Source organism: Mastacembelus armatus, chromosome 4 (genome assembly GCF_900324485.2).
Source record: "Mastacembelus armatus chromosome 4, fMasArm1.2, whole genome shotgun sequence".
Lineage (NCBI taxonomy): Eukaryota > Metazoa > Chordata > Actinopteri > Synbranchiformes > Mastacembelidae > Mastacembelus > Mastacembelus armatus.
Genome location: NC_046636.1, coordinates 10368906 through 10390364, shown reverse-complemented (window position 1 = coordinate 10390364; position 21459 = coordinate 10368906). Strand labels below are relative to the sequence as shown.

At 39.1% G+C, this 21459-nt stretch overlaps 1 protein-coding gene across 3 annotated transcripts in view; it reads left to right on the top strand.

Annotated features, from left to right (window-relative positions):
* The first annotated feature begins 1092 nt into the window (after positions 1-1092).
* Positions 1093-21459, top strand: part of tsc22d2 (TSC22 domain family 2) — a 32989-nt gene continuing 12622 nt past the window's right edge. The window contains exons 1-3 of one of the 3 annotated variants that reach the window (XM_026323437.1): positions 1093-3304; positions 5415-5492; positions 19415-19432. In XM_026323437.1, the coding sequence (XP_026179222.1) occupies positions 1719-3304; positions 5415-5466 (1638 nt within the window). In that variant the 5' untranslated portion in view covers positions 1093-1718 and the 3' untranslated portion in view covers positions 5467-5492; positions 19415-19432. Of the gene's footprint in view, positions 3305-5414; positions 5493-19414; positions 19487-21459 lie in introns of those variants that run through there. The other 2 variants (XM_026323435.1, XM_026323436.1) reach the window with 2 other exon arrangements.

The following is a 21459-nucleotide window of genomic DNA, read 5'->3' as shown; positions in this document are numbered from 1 at the left end:
AACATCACTGATCTGTGGCTAGGCCTTAAAGCATGCATGCTATGTAAGGCAGAGGTGTTAAAAATTCCTTAATCAAGAATTTTAAAAATACTGTTCTGGTGATTGCAAGCTATGATTTGTGCCACAAGGGGGAATCGCTGTGCACTCTTTTTTAAAAAAATCTATCTATCTATCTATCTATCTATCTATCTATCTATCTATCTATCTATCTATCTATCTATCTATCTAGTAATGATCGTCCAAGTGTCTGAATAATAGGATACAAGTTCCAAGATTTCCCGGAGATGAATGATTCATTCAAAAACAACTCCTGTCATGATTCAGTCATTGTTGTCTCTTGACTGCACTTTCATAGCATGAATGTTTAAGACTTTTAATCCCTGCTCCTAAAAAAACGCAGGTACAGCAGTTTCTGTCTGCCAAATTTAGATGATTTAATGGGCGTTGTTTTGTTTGAAGTTGTAAATAAAGCAACGAAGAATAAATTGTATATTTGTAAAACTATATTTGTAATTCGTGCGGGCTTGCTGAAGTGGGCCATTTCTTCCTCCAGACAATAATAAAGGTGTTAAATTTACTGTACGACTGGGTAAGCGTTAGATCTCAAGACTCGGAAGTAGGCAGTGATAACTGGTTGGGGATCAGATTAAACGTGGTAAAACATGACAGTTCAGAGTTAGGGTGAAGGTCATATTCAGATTAAAATTAGGGAAATTAAGGGAAATATAAATATAAAGGAAACACACTTCTCCACCTTACCAACTTTACGGTCCAGCGCTTAACCCCTCAAATGTATATACACGTCATTTTTATTTTATACATTTTTAAAGGTAGCCTATTTTAATTTATAAATTTAATTCATGCATAAATTTTCTCCTTTTTCAAAAATTTGCATTACTATTTGTTTTTATATAAAGTTCCGTAAAAAAGGAAAATCATTTTATCTAGTATGACACTGGTTTACAAACGACACCTAAAATAAGAGCGTGTGGTACCGATGATTTGTAATTTTATTTTCATTTTATTTTTTCATTCATCGGAGGTAACAGAAAAGTAGTTTGACCTCCATACCCAGGATGCACTTCGCTCTTGCCATCTTGTCGAGAGGCTTGCTACCAGTTAGCTTCCTGTGGGGTATCTGTCAGCTAGCTGCTAAAACCGAGCTGTCCACACGGAGAGAGGCAAAACTTCATCTACTCTGAGGTGTTTTCTCCGTCTACCGCTGGAACATACATTCTCTATGAAAAGCCTATGGATTTGTTCACATTATGATGTTGCCTACGCTGGTACAGAGGTAGGGGAAACTAGCTAACACCAGCTAACTTGGCTAGTCGGCGAGAAATAGATTTATAGCGAAGAGAGAAGAGTGGGCTGGGAGACCGGGCCCACCTCAGACTAAAGTACCGGTGGAAGCTGTGGAACAAGAACTTTGACAGGGGCCTGTTTGCAACTCCGCTGCCGGGACACTAGAAAGGCCAACCGGGTGTTATAGAGACCGGTGGAGGGGAGCAGCAGCTACCCGTGTGCTGTGACTAGACTCCGGCGAGCGTCTCGGAGGGTCCGGGCTCGGCTGTGACACTTTTCTCCGACAAAAGCGAGGAAGAGGACCGGTATAGAAATGTGCTGTGACTGCCCGTGTCTGTGTCTTAGTCTTCAGCTGTGAATTACTTCTCAAGACATTAGTGCACTTGGCTCCGGACTTGACGCAGGTAGTCAACATGTCGAAAATGCCCGCAAAGAAGAAAAGTTGTTTCCAGATAACGAGTGTGACGCAGGCTCAGGTTGCGGCCAGCAGCATCGCCGACGACACCGAGAGCCTGGACGACCCAGACGAGTCCCGGACAGAGGACGCGTCGTCGGAAATATTTGACGTTTCTCGAGCCGAAACGGGGGTGTGTGACAGGAGTTCATCTGAGGAAACTTTAAACAATGTGGGAGAGCCTCAGGAGGGCCAGCCGCCTACCACAGGTCCTGTCAACGGTGGGCTCTCTTATAAAACTATGGGGCACGACCGTGTCGCCCCACAGAATTTAGGAGGAGGTGTTTCTGTGCCAGCCACAGCTCAGTCCTTTGTTCCGAGCTCAGCCACTCATCCGATGACAGTCATCAGTACGGTTCCTGCTACCACTGTCTCCACCAGTGCGGCTCACGCAGCTCCTGTTAGCACCAGCTGTAGTTCCCGTTTTAGGGTCATTAAACTTGACCATGGTACCGGAGAGCCCTTCAGAAGGGGTCGGTGGACTTGCACTGAGTTCTATGAGAGAGATTCAGATTCAAATGTTAATCGAACTGTGGATAGTATAAAGCCAGTTGTAACCCTTGAACACAGTATAGACAGGGATAGTGGGCTAGGTGTCACCATTAATTCTGTCGTCACTAGCAGTGGTTTTTCTGCACAGGCTTTGGAGAACACAGCAGACAGTAGCTACTCCATCGGGCACCCCGCCCACCCCCATCCTTCAGAGCCTCTGCAGCAAGGCTACAGCTTTGCTCCTCAGATAGGGAGTGGAGCAAGTGCCTTTCAGCCCACAGGGTATGCAACTACAGCATCACAACCACCACAAACTGCTTCCCAAACCTTTCTCTCTAACAGCCAAAATGGTGTGCACCAAGGTGCCATGCAGCAGAAGCCTCATGTTATGCCTCCTGCCACGCAGCCCCAGCCATTTGCCTATTCTTCTCATAGCACTGGCCTCTCAGCTGGCCAGCTGGACTATCGTCAGCAGCACTTTGGGTCAAGCTCTCAGACCCTTCCTATGACGTCCCTTCCTGTGGGCCCTCCAACCAGTCAGATGCCCTCACCTCTAATATCCTCTGCTGGTCCAGGAGCTCAGGGGCTAGGTGGTGAAGCAGCCTCAGCCCAGGGCCTCCCACTACAAGTGGGCAATGCACCAGCCATGACCCTCGTGCTTCCAGGAAGTGTTCAACAGCAGCCTGTCAGCCAGACTCAGCCTTCAGGAGGGTTAGGCTCTGCCCCTGCACCTTCCATTTCCATTACCACCACCACTTCTCACAGCGGAGTCCAGAATGTGCCTGCCACAGTGCCCAGTACCATCAACACCCTTCCAGGTGTGCCAAGTCAGGCGCCTGGCACAGGAGGACTTGTCCAGCCCCAAGGAGCCCATGGAGGAGCCACAACAGGCCTTCCTTCTAGTTTCAGCAACCAGGCAGAAGATAGTAGGCAGAAGTCTGATGCCTTACCTCAGCCCAGTGTTGGTGTGGTGCCAGGAAAAGATGGTGTAAAGCCTTTCATTGGCGAGAGCCTGTTTGACATCAGTATTACTATGGATGTGGATGAAGACAGGTAAGAGTAAAATTAAAAAACTACTTATTTGAAATCAGTTTTATTCCTTAAATAATATTTAATGCTTTTTTGTTCAGCTGTTGGCAATTTGTAATGTTATATGGAAAAGCGAAGGTATTTTCCTGTTGCAATAATGGTAGATTTTTAGAGCTAATAAATAAAAAACATGTTTTTTAGCTTGGTTTGTAAGTGTATAATAGTAAATTGTATGATAGGAGGGATTAGAGGGATAGTGTGCCAATGAAAACTAACAGGAGGAATTTTCTTTGTCATTAATAGGCAAACCACAAAATGCTGAGTAGTAACTTGGCTCTTCAGACACTCTTAGCCCCCTCCGTCACTCCTCCATTCAACCATACAGACTGCTTGTGTTTAGTGGGCGTTAACAAGCACTTGGATAGGTTACAACACACAGTAGCCGAGAAGGAAATAATTCCCGAAACGTAGGCGGGTGGTTTTTATTCTCCTGTCTGTCTATGAGAGATTGTTGGCACACTTGCCCTGGGCAGTGATCATAGCTTTCCAAATTTAAACTTTGTAAATACAAACTCTTTCTATGCCCACAGTCGTCTTCTGATGTACACACTGTAGCTATTTTTAGGCTCTGTTGGATGGCTCTCATATAGCTTGAGCTGAAGTGTTGCCACACTTTATCATTCCTAGCAAGCTGAGGAAAGTCAGAGAAGTGATACCTGAGCCAAGAATGACCTAAATGAGAGCTGGAGTCCTCATGTACACATGTATGCTCTGTCCTGTATTTATGTAGGCCTCTGTCTTTATCAGTGTGCTGTGGTCTGTTCTTCAGTGCTTAATATGAATGGTACAGCCAGAGGAGGTGTGTATGTGTTTTTAGGAGGTTGTGGCCTGATTTTTATCACACTCAGTCCAGATATTGCTAGAGCTAATCATTGTTTACCAAGAGCTGTAATCTCAGCAGCATCACACTTGGTTTGATAATCTGCAGAGGTCAGAAACAGTGTGTGTTGCCCGTGATTTCATGACAGGAACAACCAGTGCCTATTTCCTAGTCATTTGTGAGTATGTGTGAGAAATAGGAGTGACATCAGTGGCTGTCTGTGTAGCTATGGTGACGCTGGCAGCAGGACAGGACAGAACAGTACATGTGAGAAAGGTGGAGAAGGAAGACAGGCCAACACACACCTACATCACACACATATCTGTGGCAATCATAGCAGGCGTGTAAGCCTCTGTGTCTGTGGCAGCGATAACATGGGCAGACTGAATCAGCAGGGTGATGGCTGTCTTCTCCTTGTACTTAGTAACCATTTTTCAATGCCATCAGCAAGTGAATTCACAGTGTGAGGCAGAACACAATACATAACATCCACAACATCAAAATGTAAAAATATTTTTTCACCTTGAAGCCTGAGCTGTGAGCCAAGAATATGAAACTGGCCTATCACTGCTATATACACAGTTGTGGCTCTCTTGCTCAGTTTCTAAAAAACATCTGACAGTTGCTTGAATTATTCTCTTGGAAAATACGTGATGAAAGGTTTCATGTTTAGTGTTTTCCTTTCCAAATAAAATATTTTTTCTAATGTTCAGTATGCCCCACTGTTGTTATAATGTACACCAGAGAAAAAGTAGCAAATCTCTGAGCAAAATTTTAAACTCCTTGCCATGCTAGTGGATCACATGAAGTGCATAGTTTTGTAGTCTGCTTAAACCTAACCTATTTTATGTTATTTCTACTCTAAATATTGCCTTAACCCCATTTGTGTTTGCTAGCAACTATATACCTGATGTTGCTTTTGCTTTTTACAATAATTCTATATTGATTCTGCCTGCTTGCATATGTGCATATAGCACACACAAATGTAAGTTAACCTTAAAACTTGACTGACGTAAGATTTTGCATGAGGTTGTTAGGCCCGAACACAAGTTCACAGTCATAGGCAGAATTTTAAGTGTCATCAGATGTAATTAAAGTGCCTTGTTAACTCTCAACTTCTCAGTGAGGAACAAAAAAAAAACATTTGAGGGAACACACCCCTAGTATAATGAGATGCAGATTTTCAAACTTTCTTCTTGTCAGTGGTGCATTGTTCTGTTCCAAGTTTCATTGTTTGGTTTTGTTTTGAATTAGAGTGCATCACAGAAGTGGAACAAAGCATTGTGGGGGTGGAGCTGTGAGATGAGAATGATTTCCCCTCAGCTTGGAATGGTTAGTGTCTGTGCTCAGCGCACTGCATGACTGCCAAATAAAGTGATGAAGCTACACCTCGGACAAATTGGTTTCCTTCAATAGGAGCACTTAGCCTTTAACTCAATTACTTTTCCCAGTACAGACTGCCCTCCCTTTTGCTATACTGTTTTAATTAGGAATGTTAATAATTAATCCATAATTGATTACATTTTCTCAAGCCTAGGAACACTAGTGCGTTAATTACAGTAGAAAGAAATGCAGTCTGCAGTTAATTTTGTTAAACACCTCGCTACTGGATTTTGTAAATAAGGAAGCACACTAAGTGATGTAAAAATAAATGTACGAGGTGTATGAATATTTGATCATTGATGAACTGTACATTCCAGATTGCCAGTCTTTAATTTTATTTCACATGTATTTGCGGGCAATGATAAATGATACATTATGTTTAATTGAAGGTATATTGCTGCTCTGTAGGTATATGTGGAGTCATGTTGCGCTGATATCGGCACAGATCACACTAAGCATCCAACCACTTGAAATACATATCAGAAGTGAAAGCCCTGTATAACAAGTATTATGTTGGTTGTGCAGCGGGGTATATTAATTATTTACATTTCACAGGTTAATTTCCTTTTCCTCTATACTTCCACCTTTTACTTTGCAGTCTTGCTTTCATTAAACTCTTCCTCGGTAGGATGTTCTGCACATTGTACACACACTGCTCTCTGCCTGATTCTGTTTTTGGTTTTTTCCAGTTGCACTGTCCAAGTCTTACTGAAAAACTATTTGCCTTTGAAGGCTAAAAATGTAGGTTTACCCCAGAAGAGGAATCCATAATGACATTGGTGACAAACAAATTGCAGTTTTTGTCTCTTTTGACATGGTCTGCCATAGTGTAGCAAATGAATATGTTGCGTGACTGATTAGCAGGTAGGTAGGCATGAGTAGGTTTGCACCTGCAGGCTTTTTCAAAATGACTCCCTCTCTTTTGTGCACATAGATACATTCACACTTGAGGCCGAGACCACAGTCTTCTGTTGATGCTGGTGAGAATGAAATGCAAGTGCCTAAGTGAAGGTTATTGCTCCTGCTTCGTACAGGGGTTTGAACCTTCCTCCATCTAGTCACAAGCCTTTTATAAACTATAGTTTGTTTCTGCTAGATTAAAAGACTGCCACTCATATCAGCAAACAAACCAATGAACTTGGGCCAACAAAAGGAAAGTAAACCAGCTTCCCAATATACAAACCACCTCGACTTGTCTGATAGCCAACATATGATGTCACCTTGCAATTGTGGAAACTTAAATATACACAAGATTAATTTCTCCTCAGACATACTGAATGTCACATACAGCTGAAATCTGATTGAAAGTTTTATGAAAGGTCAGAGTGAGTATTCGTTCAGCATGGTGGAAATTATAAGCTGTCCGTTTTCCAACCAAGGTGAACTGCAGCCTCCCTTAGCATTTGGAAGACAATGGTTTATCTGGTGGAAAATAGAAGTCTTTGCTGCTGTTGGCAGTTTTAAAGGAGTCACCAGCTAATATACATGTATTATAACTGGACTGACTTGAAGTTAAGTTGGAATGGTTAGTTCTTAGGGATTCTCAGCTATGTTGTCTTACCACAATATTGTTTTACCTGTCAGTCGAGCAGTATTAAATAGCTGTAAGGCATAAAGAAAAATCTTCATGTGGATTTTGCCCTACTTAGTAGGGCTGTGCAAAAAAATTGATATTTAGATATATATCAATATTTTTCAAAACAATAAAATATCGATAATCCCGTCTATAAGGGGGCTGTAGCTTCCCCGGCTAATGCGGTACAAGGCGCATCTTTGTCTTTTCACACCAGAAGTGAAGTGAGTGAAAGAATGAAATACCAGCAGCTTTGTCTTTATAAGCAGATCTTTGGGTGTATTTTGCACCCTACAAAATGAATAAGACTGCACACGCACATCCGCCAGGGGTAAATATCGATTTAAATCGTAAATTGGGTTTTTTGTGAAAAAAATCAGGAATTTTTTTTTTTTTTTTTTTAAAGGCCATATCGCCCAACCCTATAATATGATGTGCCTGAATATTATTAGATTATGTCAGTGGTACACAACACGTTGCATTTTCAGCACTGTTTTTAAATTTTGAGTAATGGATCTTGCAATAATTCCCCTTTCATTAAGGTGATTTGTATTTGTTAACTGTTCTAGAAAGGTGTTGATTCAACTGTAGGGGCATTTTGGAAGTTGTAGTGCTGTTGAACTGTTACACACATGCATGTGGGAACACTGAAAACTGTAGACTTTTTGTGGACATATTTAGTGTTTGTACAGTAGTGCCTCTCTCAATGTTCTGTATTGGCAGTTTGACAAAGAGTGAGTGGGGACAAGAAAGGATGGAAAGTCGAAGTTTGGGATGTGTGTGTGTGTGTGTGTGTTGAGGGTTGTAGTTTGGTTGCTGCAGTGCCTGGAAACAAGACAGCAGCTTATTTTCCACCGCTAGCTGACCTGCCTGAACTTCCAGGGGACACATTCCAGTAGCCCTGAATGGATGTGATTGTCGAACTCTCCAGGCTGCAGCCTGAGCAGTCTGGTCTGCACCAGCTCTGTTTTTGGGATGGATGACTGATCTGCCTCCTGTCTTTCTCCTTGTAATGTGGCTGCTTTATCTTGCTGTCTCTTTGTTTTTTGTCTGTCCTTAACTGACCTGTTAGCATACTGTCCCTCCCTGCTTCTTTCTGCTGGTGGAATTTTTTGTTTCCCCACATCATTGTCCTTTAATTAATACTAATTTTAATTAATTAATTATAATTATACTTTCATTAAAAACCTTTAATTCATACTCTTTGCTTGTAAAGTGAGGTGCAACCTTTTTGTTTGCATAATCACGAAGATTTTACAGGCATAATAATTGACCAGAATGAGCTTTTAATGTCTGCCAAAACTGCTCTCAGTGCTCATCTAATTTCATCCTGTTTTTAAAGACAACAGTCTTCTCTTCCACAGAGGCATAGCACAAATTTCTTTTGCAAAGGTACAGTGAATTGTATTTCATTTTAAAACATGCAATGGTTATTTTCCCTTTTTATAAAATCTAAAAGATCAAAAGGGGCCAGTGTGAAACAAAAAGGTTTAATACGTTAGCATAACAGGACCCACCCCATTAGCTCAGTTAGATGTGGCCAGGGAATTATTTCCAATTAGACTGGACCTGCCAAAGCAAGTAAATAACCACACTCCTGTTGGCCTACCATAACTAACTCAGTTTGGGCTGGAACAAAGGCCACCAAATCTATCGCATAGCATGTTGCAGGCTGTTCTAGGAACTACCACAGTGTATGCATAATGTTGGTGTTTGTTGTCTTTTCCAAAATACGGAACAGGTTATACCCCTCTTCAAAGTAGTAACAGTATGACAAGTGCACTGACTCATTTCAAAGGAAGCCCCCCAACCACAAAGAAAACCTGTTGAAGGGACTTTGTTATTGAGAAGGGGTGCTGCATTGAGCTGAGGGATTGCATGTTATAGTGTATATGTTTTGTCTTTGACTGGGGATGTTAACAATATGTCAGTGATCAATTAATTGCTGTTGAGAATTTAATATCTTAATCAAAGTTAGCACATCAGTATTTCAAAAAATTTGTTCCGTATGTGTTTTCAGATGCTCGACTAATGCCAAATTATCGTACAGTGATGGATACCTGACCAGAATTACAATGACCAATAGTTACTTTAAAACAGATACTGTTTTTAGATACTGTTTTTATACAGATACAGATACTGTTTTTAAGCCTAAAACAGTATCCAGGCTAGCACCAAGCTGACACAGAACTAAGAACCATAGTTCTACGGTAACAATCAGTGACACCTGCTGAATGGATGCACCAAATAACAAAATAGACAAAAACATTGTTCATATTTTATGCTTTTCTAACAGTGATGGATATATTTAGATGTACATTTGAAAGCTACAGTTAGCTTTTAAACAGACATCGGACATTGTATTGGCAAAAAACTTGCCACTGCAGTTTTTAGTGATTTGTTGTTCTTTGTTGCCAGTTGTTAGTATTACTATGCTAATAGAACTGTGATTAACTATTCATGTAGTTAATTAATCAATTTCCCTGCCTCATGTGATAGTAAGTGAAATATATTTGTGTTTTGGACAAAAAAAAAACAAAAACAAAACAAAGCACTCTGGAGACATCACATCAAAAAACTATTAATTCTTCATTATTGGTTATAGGACAAGACTCTAACATAAAAAGCATTGATACAAGTTAGGAATGGGCAGTATCTTATCACATGCACTATATCATGAGAACAAATTTGCCACTTTGTGATAAAGCCGATAAATGCCACTTGATGACGTATTTTTGTGTGCAACGCACTCGCAGCCCCAAGCGTATGTGCAAGTGTAGAGCTCATGTGTAATACACAGAGCATCAACAAAAATGGCTGAAGGCGGTATTGAAACGGAGGAGCTCATTGCTAAAAGAGGCTTGACGTCAGTAGTGTGGAAGAGGTTTGGATATGCCAGATTTGATGTGGAGCAGTCGTAGACTTGCAAGGTGTGCAAGAAGAAGGTGGCTACAAAAGACAGCAGGCAAGTGGACTTGTAATGTTTATCGGCTAAATGCCAGAAATTATCGAGATTAAATTTTAGCCGTTATCGCCCATACTAGTTATTGTCAAAAAAACAAAAACATCACATTAACAAGTTTTTACTTCTTAGGTTGGCAAGTTTCACCCTAATTAAGTACCTGTGGCCTGCAGCTTTTCCTATTACTAGCTCACTCCAGGGAATTTTGCTGCTTTTGCTGCTGACCTAATGCATTAAAGTGCATACCAAAGAGTGTGACCTGTAAAAGGTCTCAATACAATTGTGGATCCAGTGATGTTTTTAGCCGATGTCTTCTTAGATTTCTGAGTTTGTCTTTCACACTGTTGGTTTACAGTAAATTCTCATATAGAATTGTGGAAGTGAAAGTTCAGTTCAGTCTATTTATGGGATTGCTTCTTTGCAAGAATCAAATGCCACAATGTCTAGACAACCACTGGTCAGAACAGGCCACATATCAGTTTCTTTCTCTTGTTGTCTCTTTATGATTTGTCGTGTGCTAATAATAATGGCATGGAAGAGCAACAGTAACAGTGCGGGGGGGTGAATAAAATATTTTTGAGCAATGAGAGAAGGGAATAAGAATGAAAATGCAAATCAGTTGTGTTTAATGCAGTGGTTAGATGAATCAGCAGTTTTCTGCTGCTTTTTGTGACCACAGATTAGAACAGTCTTCTTTGTTGAACCATTACTTGGAGTAGAAGATTTAGCTGGAAGTCTGCAGGAGCCATCTGATCCAAGATGGCACTGCTCTAGTGGTAACCTGTTGCAGTTGTACCTTACTTGCACAGCTTGATACTAAGATAAGAGTATAGAGTATTAACAATGTTATACAGTCTTGTGGCAATGATACAGGTTTGTGTTTAGTCTGTATTCTGCTTTTTATTTTATTCATTCATATTCATTTTTATATTTTATTTAGTTTATTTGGTTACATTATTTAGCCTTTATATAATTTTATTGTATAATTTCATTGGGAATAATAAAGTACTTCATCCATGCAAGTAAATGTCTTCTGCTCCAAACAAGCTCACCAGCTGCTCTACAAGATGTGGTGTTCTCTATCAGCTGGGCTCCCAGAGTGAGAAACAAGGGCTGAACAACGAGGTTTCAGTGCCTAGGGCTCCCCAGAGTCCAAGATGTCTGTATTATGAGTAATGAGGATGTGTGGAAAGCATGGCAGGCAGCTGCACTTGAGTCATTCATCCTCTCTCTGTATGCTTGCACTGCTTTCAATGGTCGTCGTCGACTGATCTGGCTCAGTGGTGCCTGTGACTGTTCGTTTTTCTTTTTTTCCTCTCTCCCTGTTTGTATGTGTCTTGGTATGACAGTGTAGGATTGGTTGAGAGAATTAAATAGAGGCTCCAAGTTGAAGAAAGACTGAGTTTAAGATTTTAGGGGGTTGTCATGCTTGGCTTTCTCTTTGAGGCTCCAGGGTTAGGAAGCCTTTTTTCCCAGTCTTCTTTTAAATAACCAATCACTGCTAGTTTTTCTTCCAGTCCCTACAAGTCTCCTTCCTGGGAGTGTGAAAGTCTGTCTGTGGGTGCACAAGTCCATACACAGTAACTCAATTTGGTGCTAAGCTGTAGTGCATATATGAAACATTGCCTGCTCTGTTTTGGCAAAGAGAATACAAAAGACTTCGGATTCCTCAGTTACTCCTCAGTCTGTTCTGTACTGATCATGTTTAGTTTTTTGTCTGTGATAAGATAATATTAGCAGATATACTGGCCCATTTGATGTATCAGTCTACCTCTAAGTGATACTAAACTCAATGTGTCTTTATAAGGGCATTGGAACCATTGGTGCCAAATACAAAGGTAATCATAATTCAAAATTTATATGCAACAGAAAATAGTTTAGGGTATTGATCTAAGATGTAAAAAGGACAAATGGCAGTTTTGTTGATTTTCTTCAACCATCTGAAATGGTTATAAGAAGGGCTGCAATTAATTTTAATTTTTGTTACTGTTATTCATTCCAATTATTATTTGGTAAATCAATTGTTTGCTCTACAAAATATTGTAAAAAACTTTCATATTATAAAGCCCAAGGTGATGTCTTCAGATTACCACACAATAAACAGTGAATTTATGATAAATTGTCATTGCTATCTATGTTGTTATAAAGATTTAAATTCGCACTAAATCAGTCAAGGTTCAGGTTGTGTAGCTACAGCAGTGAATACATAATCAAGTGTTTTTGTTCTTAATTGTGAACACTGCCTGCTCTAAAGGCCTACCAAGATTACATCTGTTCTGCAAGTGAACATCTTAACATCCATACAGGCAATGCAAATTCTACAGGGTGCTTTTTTTTTTTTCTCTTAACAGCTGAGAAAGGCACAGGTTTTGAAAGAACCTCGGTTTCCTGCTTTGCTTTGATGTCCGCTTTCGTATTCTGTCAAGCACTTCCTCTGTTATCTTCTTCCTCTTCTTTTTCTCAAGTCAACTTTGTCTCTAGTGTCTCCTTTTGTCATCATCGAACCATTTTCTAACCCCCACGTCCTCCAGTGTCTTACAATGAGCAGGCCCTTGCAAGGAAACGGACGTGAGTCATTGTGGCTGATAACGGTTTGTTCACTTGTACGAAGTGGCAGTGTCGAACAGATGATACCTTAGCTTAGCACTGACTCAGGTTGGATTTGCCCAAGTGCCCAAACTCGTTCTGTGTTTCACCCATTCAGATGATATCATTTATTCTCTCACTTCCAACAAATGACTTCCTGCAATTATGTGATTAGGCTTCTGTGTGTAATTACTAATCCTAATGAAATTATTATTTTCATAGCTTGTGGTTGAACCTGCTACATCATGCTGTTGTGAATCATACCACATTTCATTACAGTAATAATTTCAACTCCATTGCAAGACTTTATTGTGATAATCACAGGCCTCTCATCGTCTTGAAGCAGTCAATTGGCTGCTTTAACGCTGATGATTTTTAGCATAGCAAGAAGCAGATAACCAGTGTGAACAAGGTTGACTTCCTGGTCAGCATCATGGTGAAGTGTGATAACAGGTTCAGGCTGAACATTCACACTGTCTGTAAGTTTAACATGTCAAAACATTTTACCCTCCTTCTTATGTACCAAACAGATGAAAGTGACATCACAGTATTTTATATCTGTTACCTTTGTTGCCAAAAAAAACAATTTTATCTTTACATATAGATTCCCCTTTTGGTCTAGCAGCCATTTTTTGATTTTAACATTTAGTAGCTTTTTCTTTGCTGCCTCTGTGCAGTGCTCTGCTGCTTGCCACATTCAAAATGAGGTCAGCCAAAATCTCCATACCAACCAGTGGAAAATATTCTTGTACCACCTCTTGTCTTAATGACATAACCACAGCTGAGGGACAGCAGCTGAAACTAGGAATGACAACACATTGGCATTTTATCACAGGACCAACTGCAGCAAACAGGTTTTACAATGTGACCATACATGAAGTGTTCATTTTTCATGTGGGATAGAGGCCACTAGAGACAATAAACTAAAATAGCTAAAATAAATTGAATAGAAAATGTGATATTTGGATGAACCATCTGTCATACTCACTGACAGATACTATTAATAGTTTAGTGCGTACATATTTGCATTTGGTAAATGCATTTAAATCCTTATTTGCAGAATCTTTACTTTTTCTAATGCATGTTTCATAATTTAGTATATCTCATCAAGTACAAAATTAATGAAATTTGATTTATATTTGAAGTGAAACAAAATCTATACAGGAATGCTATTTTCTACCAGCAGTATACAACAACTTTGTAATACTGTAGTATGTTCTGCATGTAGCCCTGCTCTGTGCATTGTTTTTTCTTTTGGTTTTTTTTTTTTTTTTTTTTTTTGGAAAAAGACCATGGCACTTCATACTTCTTGCACAAGAGAATGCTGTAAAATGAGGAAAGTTTACCTTAGGGCAGTCAATATAATGTCCACAAAACACACCCAGTTCACGGTATGTAAAAGGAGTTGGTTGTGATTTGTCACAGGAATCTGCTAGTGCTTCGTTTGCATGGAGATATGAATACCCAAGCAACCAGCAGCATGACAGGTGGGGAGAGCCACAGTATGGTATGAAACAGTTGCAATAACAGTTACATGGTTACAGTAAGGCCCCTTACAGGACCATGTATAATAAACTCTATCTGGCTGTCTATCTAATCAAATAAATTGCAACTGTGTGATAACCAGGTAATCAAGTAAAGTGAATTTTATCTAAAAATGGCAATAAAAACTGTTCTTGTTTTTTGGACTCAAATTAGGAAATATCTAATAATTCTGTGTTTCTGTTATTCTAAGCTGTATGTCTTTGGGATCCGTGCTGTTGGTTGGGCAAAAGAATTTGTCATAGGAGGGATAGATGTCTAGGAAATAATTACAAATTAACTGATAATTGAAAATAATAAAACTATATGCAGTATATTAAGAATTTTTTTCATCAGATGCTTTAGCCCCAGATGTGTTTTTGGCATATCTATAAATTGTAGGATCTAAGCAATATTGCTATTGCAAAAAAAAGCAAAAAGTCCCCACATACTTAATTCCAGTCTTTTTCCATGCTTCTTTCATGGACACATGTCCATGTCATAGGTTAAAGTGAACTGAAAACAGTGTCTGCAGATTTTAAACAATATTCAGAAAGGTACATTTTTATGATTTTTTTTTTTTTTTTTTTTTTAGTGTCCTGCTTTACATGTTCTACATAATTCCTGTCAGACCTGTGCTCTTCAGTTCCCTGGTCTGTCTGCTTGACTCCAGGCAAAGTCACTGGAGAGAAACAGGCCAGTGTTGTTGCTGTGCGACTGACAAGCTGAGAGAGACATAGACCAAAGAGCCAGGGTGGCATTGTTCACTGGACCAGCTTCATGCTTCAGGAACCAATTCTACACTTTATTTAACTGGCTAAGTCAATGAACTTCAGTCCTGCTAAGTGAAATTGAGCAGATAGGAAAGCTCTGTACCTCTGGGCTGATGTTATCAGCTGCCACTCAGCTGAATGAGCCACCCCAGATCCTGAATTATAGTGACTCATCAGTACTCATGGTAACAATTATGTGTAAACCAAGCAGAAATTAACACCGGCTGCTTCAGAGAATGCTCATATCTGTGTGACATATTTTTACATGTTTGTCAGTCTTTGCCTAAGGTGTTGCAGTCTGCTTTAAACATTGCTAAGCCCTGAGCTGTATTAACAAACGCCAACAAACCCTTCTTCTCCTACTTGTCCTACATATTGTAGTCTCCCATAATAGAATGGGCAGGGTTGGATTTTCATTGGTGGTTAGCTGCACAGCTGGGACTTTGGTTGACTCGGTAATGGCTGCAGACTTGGCCCCATGCAGAGGGTCACGTCCCTGTTTGCCATTGAGCCTTTTCCTCTCTCTCCCACGGCATCTCCTAATCACTGCGTTATGAGAAGAACTCCTCCAACTGCTGGGTCACATCTCATCTCAGTCTAGTATATTCAACCTCCCACTGTATCCGGCTTCAGCCAAAAAAACTTCTGTGATATGAATAGGGAGGGAGCTTTGTATGGATGACATGAAGATAAAGATGCACAGTTACATTGGTGCAGGCCTAAAGTTGGCTCATGCATGTTGTGCATGAAGTATCATCAAAGAGCCAGCTGCAGGACAAAGAACTTGCAGTTCAAAACCCAGCATTTGAAACGTATTACATCTTATGTGTTGTGCTATTTGACAGAATAGTCCTTATGTTTGTTTACTATATGGACTAAAGATCCGTTCCCTATTTTAAACATCGGAATTTTAGTTTCTTCAAGCAACCTGAGTGAGCATGTCTTCATTCAGGTCCATGTAGCAGCCTTTAATGAGGCAGCTTAAGGACTGAACTGGGTTTACAGGCAAAATCCCATTTAAGACTCTATTCTTCACGTGTATTTTATTTCATGACTGTTAACCTGTCACAGTGCAGAGATGTTTATGGGTTTATTTGCTTTTACAAGTTCCTGTTCTGCAACAGGGAGTTGGAACATCAACAAACCATTGTGGTATGTCATCGTAGTTATGCAACATTTAACAGAATTTGAATGAGCATATGTTTTGTTCAAAGAACATTGTAATCACTAATCAAAGCTAATATCATAAAACCTTGGTTATTACTCCAAATAGTTCTAAATGTTTGAGTTGACAGGCCCTTTACATGTGATAAAGCGTTGTGACAGAGCTAACATAGCTTCTTTGTTGGCTGATGTTCTGACTGTTAAATCCCTTGTCAAGCACATTTCATGAGAGCGGGGAACGTTCTTTCATATCTGACAGTATGGTGTCACTGCTTCAGGCTGCTCACCCAATATGAGATCCATATTTTTGAAGGATGGTTACTCTTTGTGCATTGTTTCACTGTGGCTTTATACTAAATATGTTACAGTACAGGGACTTTTTTATGATGCAAGTGAGTGGCTAAAGAACGCCTTCCATGTGTACTCATGTCTTTCGCAGCAAAGACATCTGTGCATCATGCAACATTTCTCGTTACATATTAAAATGATTTTTAAATGAATAATTTGAATTTGAATTTTCATATTGCAATTGGTGTTTCATATAATAATTTTATCCAAATATAACATGTAAATGTTTAATTCAAATGAGGCACCTAGTAAGATTGCCAGGCAGAATCATGATTGTTTTAAAAACTGTGTCTGCTGAGGAAGTTCAGCACTGTTCTTATTGTGGTAGTCACCTGCTGCTGAGTGTTAATGTGACAGAGGCACTGCAGCACTGATCAGCAGTCAACAATTGGCACATTTTTTTCATCGCTGTTGAGAATTTCAGTCAAATTTAGATTGGTTTGCTGAAATTCCACCAGCATGTCAGGTTTGCTAGAAGAGCAGTGGTCACGTAGTGGCTGGAGGCACTGAAGGGTTCTTTCTGGCAAGAACCAGAAAATTTTGTGAGCGGCAGAAATACACTTTTGCATTACACTTTCTTGCATAGCTTACTTATTGCTGCATTTCTATCAGATAATCTTTTTGAACTTGACTACCTGCCTAACAATATTTTGTCTTTTTACTAAATCTACCACCAGATGTACTGGAGTTGCATTTTTCACTTATCCATCTGACAACTGATTTACTTAAGTTTAAACAAGGCAGCTGCCAGCAACAGCTGGAGCATGTCTCACATTTACTCATACTTTAACATGACTCTGACTCCAAGCATTATTTTACACTTCATGTCTTTTAAATACACTTTTAAGTAGATCATGTTTCAGTGTACAGCAATACTGTCAATATGAATGAAGGACTGCAGACGATATTACTGTTGTGATGTGGTGTTTTGCTTTTGTTGTGTTGTCAGTGTAGTAAATGTGTTTGTCGTGTAATAAAATGTTGTGCTGCCTGTCTTCTTCAGGCTCTCTGTGCAGAGTGAAGACCAGTAAAGAACTATTATCCCTTTGTAGCTTGCTTCATCACACAAGAAATAAGTTTGAGAAAGTAAAAACAGAATAGAAACAAAGATTGGGTAAATGTTTCACATTTATATAAATATGTAAAGCAAATTATCTATACTTACAATGATACAGAAAAACTCAAATAAAAAAAATATACAATTAAAGAAAATTAAAATACATATATCATACTTTTTGTGAATTACAGCTGTTTGTTTCTCTTCTGTCCACCCTTTTCAGTGCTCTAAACCATTCATTACATGTAGTTCTCTATACACAGTGTAGTATACAATGAAAAGTGGCCTTTACACTGCTTTGTACTGTATAATATTATTTGCTACACAGAACACAAAAAGTGACTCTTCTACTTCAATTCTACATTCCTTTCTGCAGAAGGTATGGTGGTGTGGCCTGTCTCTACTCCCTTCATTTTAAATTGCAGCTTTGCCCTCTTCAGATATCTTTGCTTGTCTCCTTGTTGACTGATGAACTACCCATGCATACAAACTCTTCCCTGTCCTAATTAAACCAGGTATTTTGGTATGTTCAGTGAGCCAAGCTTGTAGCTCTTACGTTTGCAAGCCTTTTAAACCTGCAGTCTCTAAATACCTCATGAGTGCATGATGAAACTGGAAGATCTTAAACTGCTGTTTTATGGGCTGTGGCAGGTGTAAATCTGTCATGTGCCCCAAATATGGAAACTCTGCTATAAATCACACATGAGTCAACTAGTGCAGTAGTGGATGGTTAACCCCACTTTTCATGTTGCGTAAAAGAATTCCTTTCCTCCTACTTTGTTTTTCTATCCCCCATAGTCTTTTAAAACTGTCCACTTTACGATGTTTTAGACCACCACCGTTCTTATTGTCAGACAGGCCCTGCATAGAAAGTTTACATTTAGGATGCAGGCAGCAGCCTGTCTGACTTTGAACCTAGCAGCAGCATGCACTTGTCCAGTTTGTGAACTGTTACCACTATAGTCTTGCCCTATATCTATAATACTTTGTAAACACTGGATTATCAAATGTTGTTTTGGAGTTTCAAATACTATGTTTCTTGCTTTTCTCTTCAGTAATAGGCAAGCTATAATTCATTTAAATGTTCTTTTACAAAAGTCCAAAATAGTACCTTCCACACTAAAGTGAACTTGATCTTTTACAAAGAGAGAAGGGGACAAAAACATAGCAAAAAGCAGGGTCTAACATTAGTTTGGCTTTTTTTTTTTTTTTTTGATGGAGAGTGTTAAAATCAAATGACTCAAATTTGATTCAAATGTGGCATTCCACCTTCTGGATATGTTGGGATCTAAAACCTAACATGTTTATTTTTGGTAACATTAGCGATCTAGCATGGTCATAATTTACCTTTTGTATTGAGTTCAAATACTGTTTTAGCATTTTGTTTTTATTTAGTTCAGGAAAATGGCCACAAATTAAATTACAGTTGGCTATTATTAATTTCCTGGGGTTTATAGTGAAAAGTGCGCAACATTCTGCTTTATGTTTTTGATTAAAAGGTTTATATTGCACTGTTTTTAAAGGCTATATAGATGTCACTGTCATATCGTACAGAAAAACTGTGATGTTATTTTTAAAACTGCAATGAACCACAAGAGCAATGCAGCTATGCTTTATGGTAGGGTTAAGACTTGAAATATGCACCCATAATAAACTTGATCTAGCTACGCCATATAATTTCTGAACAAGGCTGAGCCACCTCAGTTGTATCATCATATATTCTGACGTCTCAGTGTGGTGGTGGATTTTCCTCTACACTCATATTCATGTTCCCTTTCAAAGTAGCTTTCTCTCCCTCATCTCTCTCGCTCCTTCTCTCTTATTATACATGTCTTTTCATTTACTTATGTTTCTTCTGTGTCTCTTTCGTTCCCCATTAAAATGCAGGAACCCGTCCACTGCTTTCTACCAGGCTTTCCGGCCTACCAGATTACAAGGGTCAAAACCCATCAACGATAGGTATGAGCTTGGGTGTGTTTACTTGTTTGTATGTGTGTGTGGACTGGCTGGCTAAACCAGACCTTGCCCCCCTTGCCAGCGCACCTTGCAAAAAAAGGTTCGTTTTAACTTGTCATTTAGCTCTTTGTCTCGACATGTCATTTTTCTAAAAACACATCACCAACAACATCATGAGACTGTGAATTGCTTTGAATTCAAGTATCTAGACAATATTTCGTAGTAACTAATAGACAGTTTGTATTGCTTGCAAGGTAAACTCAGATGTCACGAATGAATATATATTTTACACCACTGGGGGACTTTCTTCTTGTTTGTAAGACAAATGACATTTTGAGACTAATTGCACAATTAAAAGAGTTTTCAAGCTGGACATTTCCGTAGCTTTGAGTGTGTAATGCATGAAAAAAGCATGCTGCTGCATAAGGTGTCCAGACGCATTTCGTGACACTGATCGGGCAGCACTTCAGGGCTCAGTGACACTTTGAGTGGCTACATGCTGCCAGTCACGAGGATCCGGTGCTCAGGTTTCTCTTGCTATTATGGCTAGTGCAACACAGTGCCAGGGGGTTTTAGCCCTGCAAATAGCAGATCACACTGCAATAACATGACATATGTTGTGTTACATGACATTGTATTCTCTAATGTCAATAATGTCAGTCATTTGTATGTTTAGATGAGAAGCTGGGGAGTCCTAATTGAATTATATTTTAAAACAATTTCTTACCTTTTTAGAACTTATCCTAAGGCCTAAGAAGTTAATGGTGGAGCTAGAGCTGCTCTAGTAACAAACCTGTCCCTGCCCTTGGGCCTTTTAGTGTGAAATTCTGTCAGCTAAAATAAATTCACAGGTCAGTTCAAAGCTGGGTTACTCATCATGCAGTCCACACCACTTTGAGAAACCACGCTCACAATACAAGCAGAAAATATCACTGTAGAAACAAAGAATTGATTAATCAATAGCTTAAAATCATCATCAATTCTGATTGTTTAAGATAGAAAGATTTACTGGTGACAGCATCTTCAGTGTGAGATTTACCTTGTTTTCCTCTAATTGATATCATCCTGAACTGATTAGCCTTTCATTTGGATGGTTGATCAAGTCATGAAATAAGTTAAAGACATCGCCTTGGGATTTAAAAACTTCGGATGGGAATTTTTTAAGTTTTTATGTTCATAGATTATAACCTGACAAAGCACTCCTACAGATAACTATTAAAATGCATTAAAACTCTATGCAATAATTTCCAAATCTTAAAATCATTGTAAACAGTACAGAAAAAAATTTGTATGTGGTTGATGTCATATTTGTCTGGGTTTTTTTTTTTTTTTTTTACGATCACATGGCTATAAAAAAAATGCTTTATGTAAGATTGCTAAAGATCATAGTCTCAGAGTCTTGACTCTGTCACAGGCGTTTAATTGACTGCTGGCAAATACCATCAAATAAATATTGAAGTAAAGGTGCCAGCGTGTTCTGCTTTCAAGTCCTTGATGTTGAACATGTGGTTAGCATGACAAGTCATGAAACGATATGAGAATGTCTGAACAAAGAACTCTAGGGCAACAGTTCCCAGTTTGGATCCAAGAACATGGTGATCCTTCAGGGAGTCCCAAGGCATTTGCAGGAAAATTAGAGTAATTATCATTTTGACTTTTATTTAATATGTCAAATTTGATCACAGTGGGACATTGTGTAATGTGTGGACTCACTCAGCTGCGTTTTGCAAAGAATATTATTGATGATTTTCAACAAATCTGTTCTTTGATCTAATCCTATCCTATCTTTTTTTTTTTTACTTGGCAATGTTCTCAAAAAGATTAAAACACTGCTTTAAAGGAAAGGATGAGTCAATGTTAAATTTGTGTCTCTGAGAATTAGATAGACATTATTTTGATTGCTGTAGTTAAAGGGATTAGTCACCTGCAGTATTTGATTGAATTAACATAGATCAGTGTATGTGATGTGTTTATCT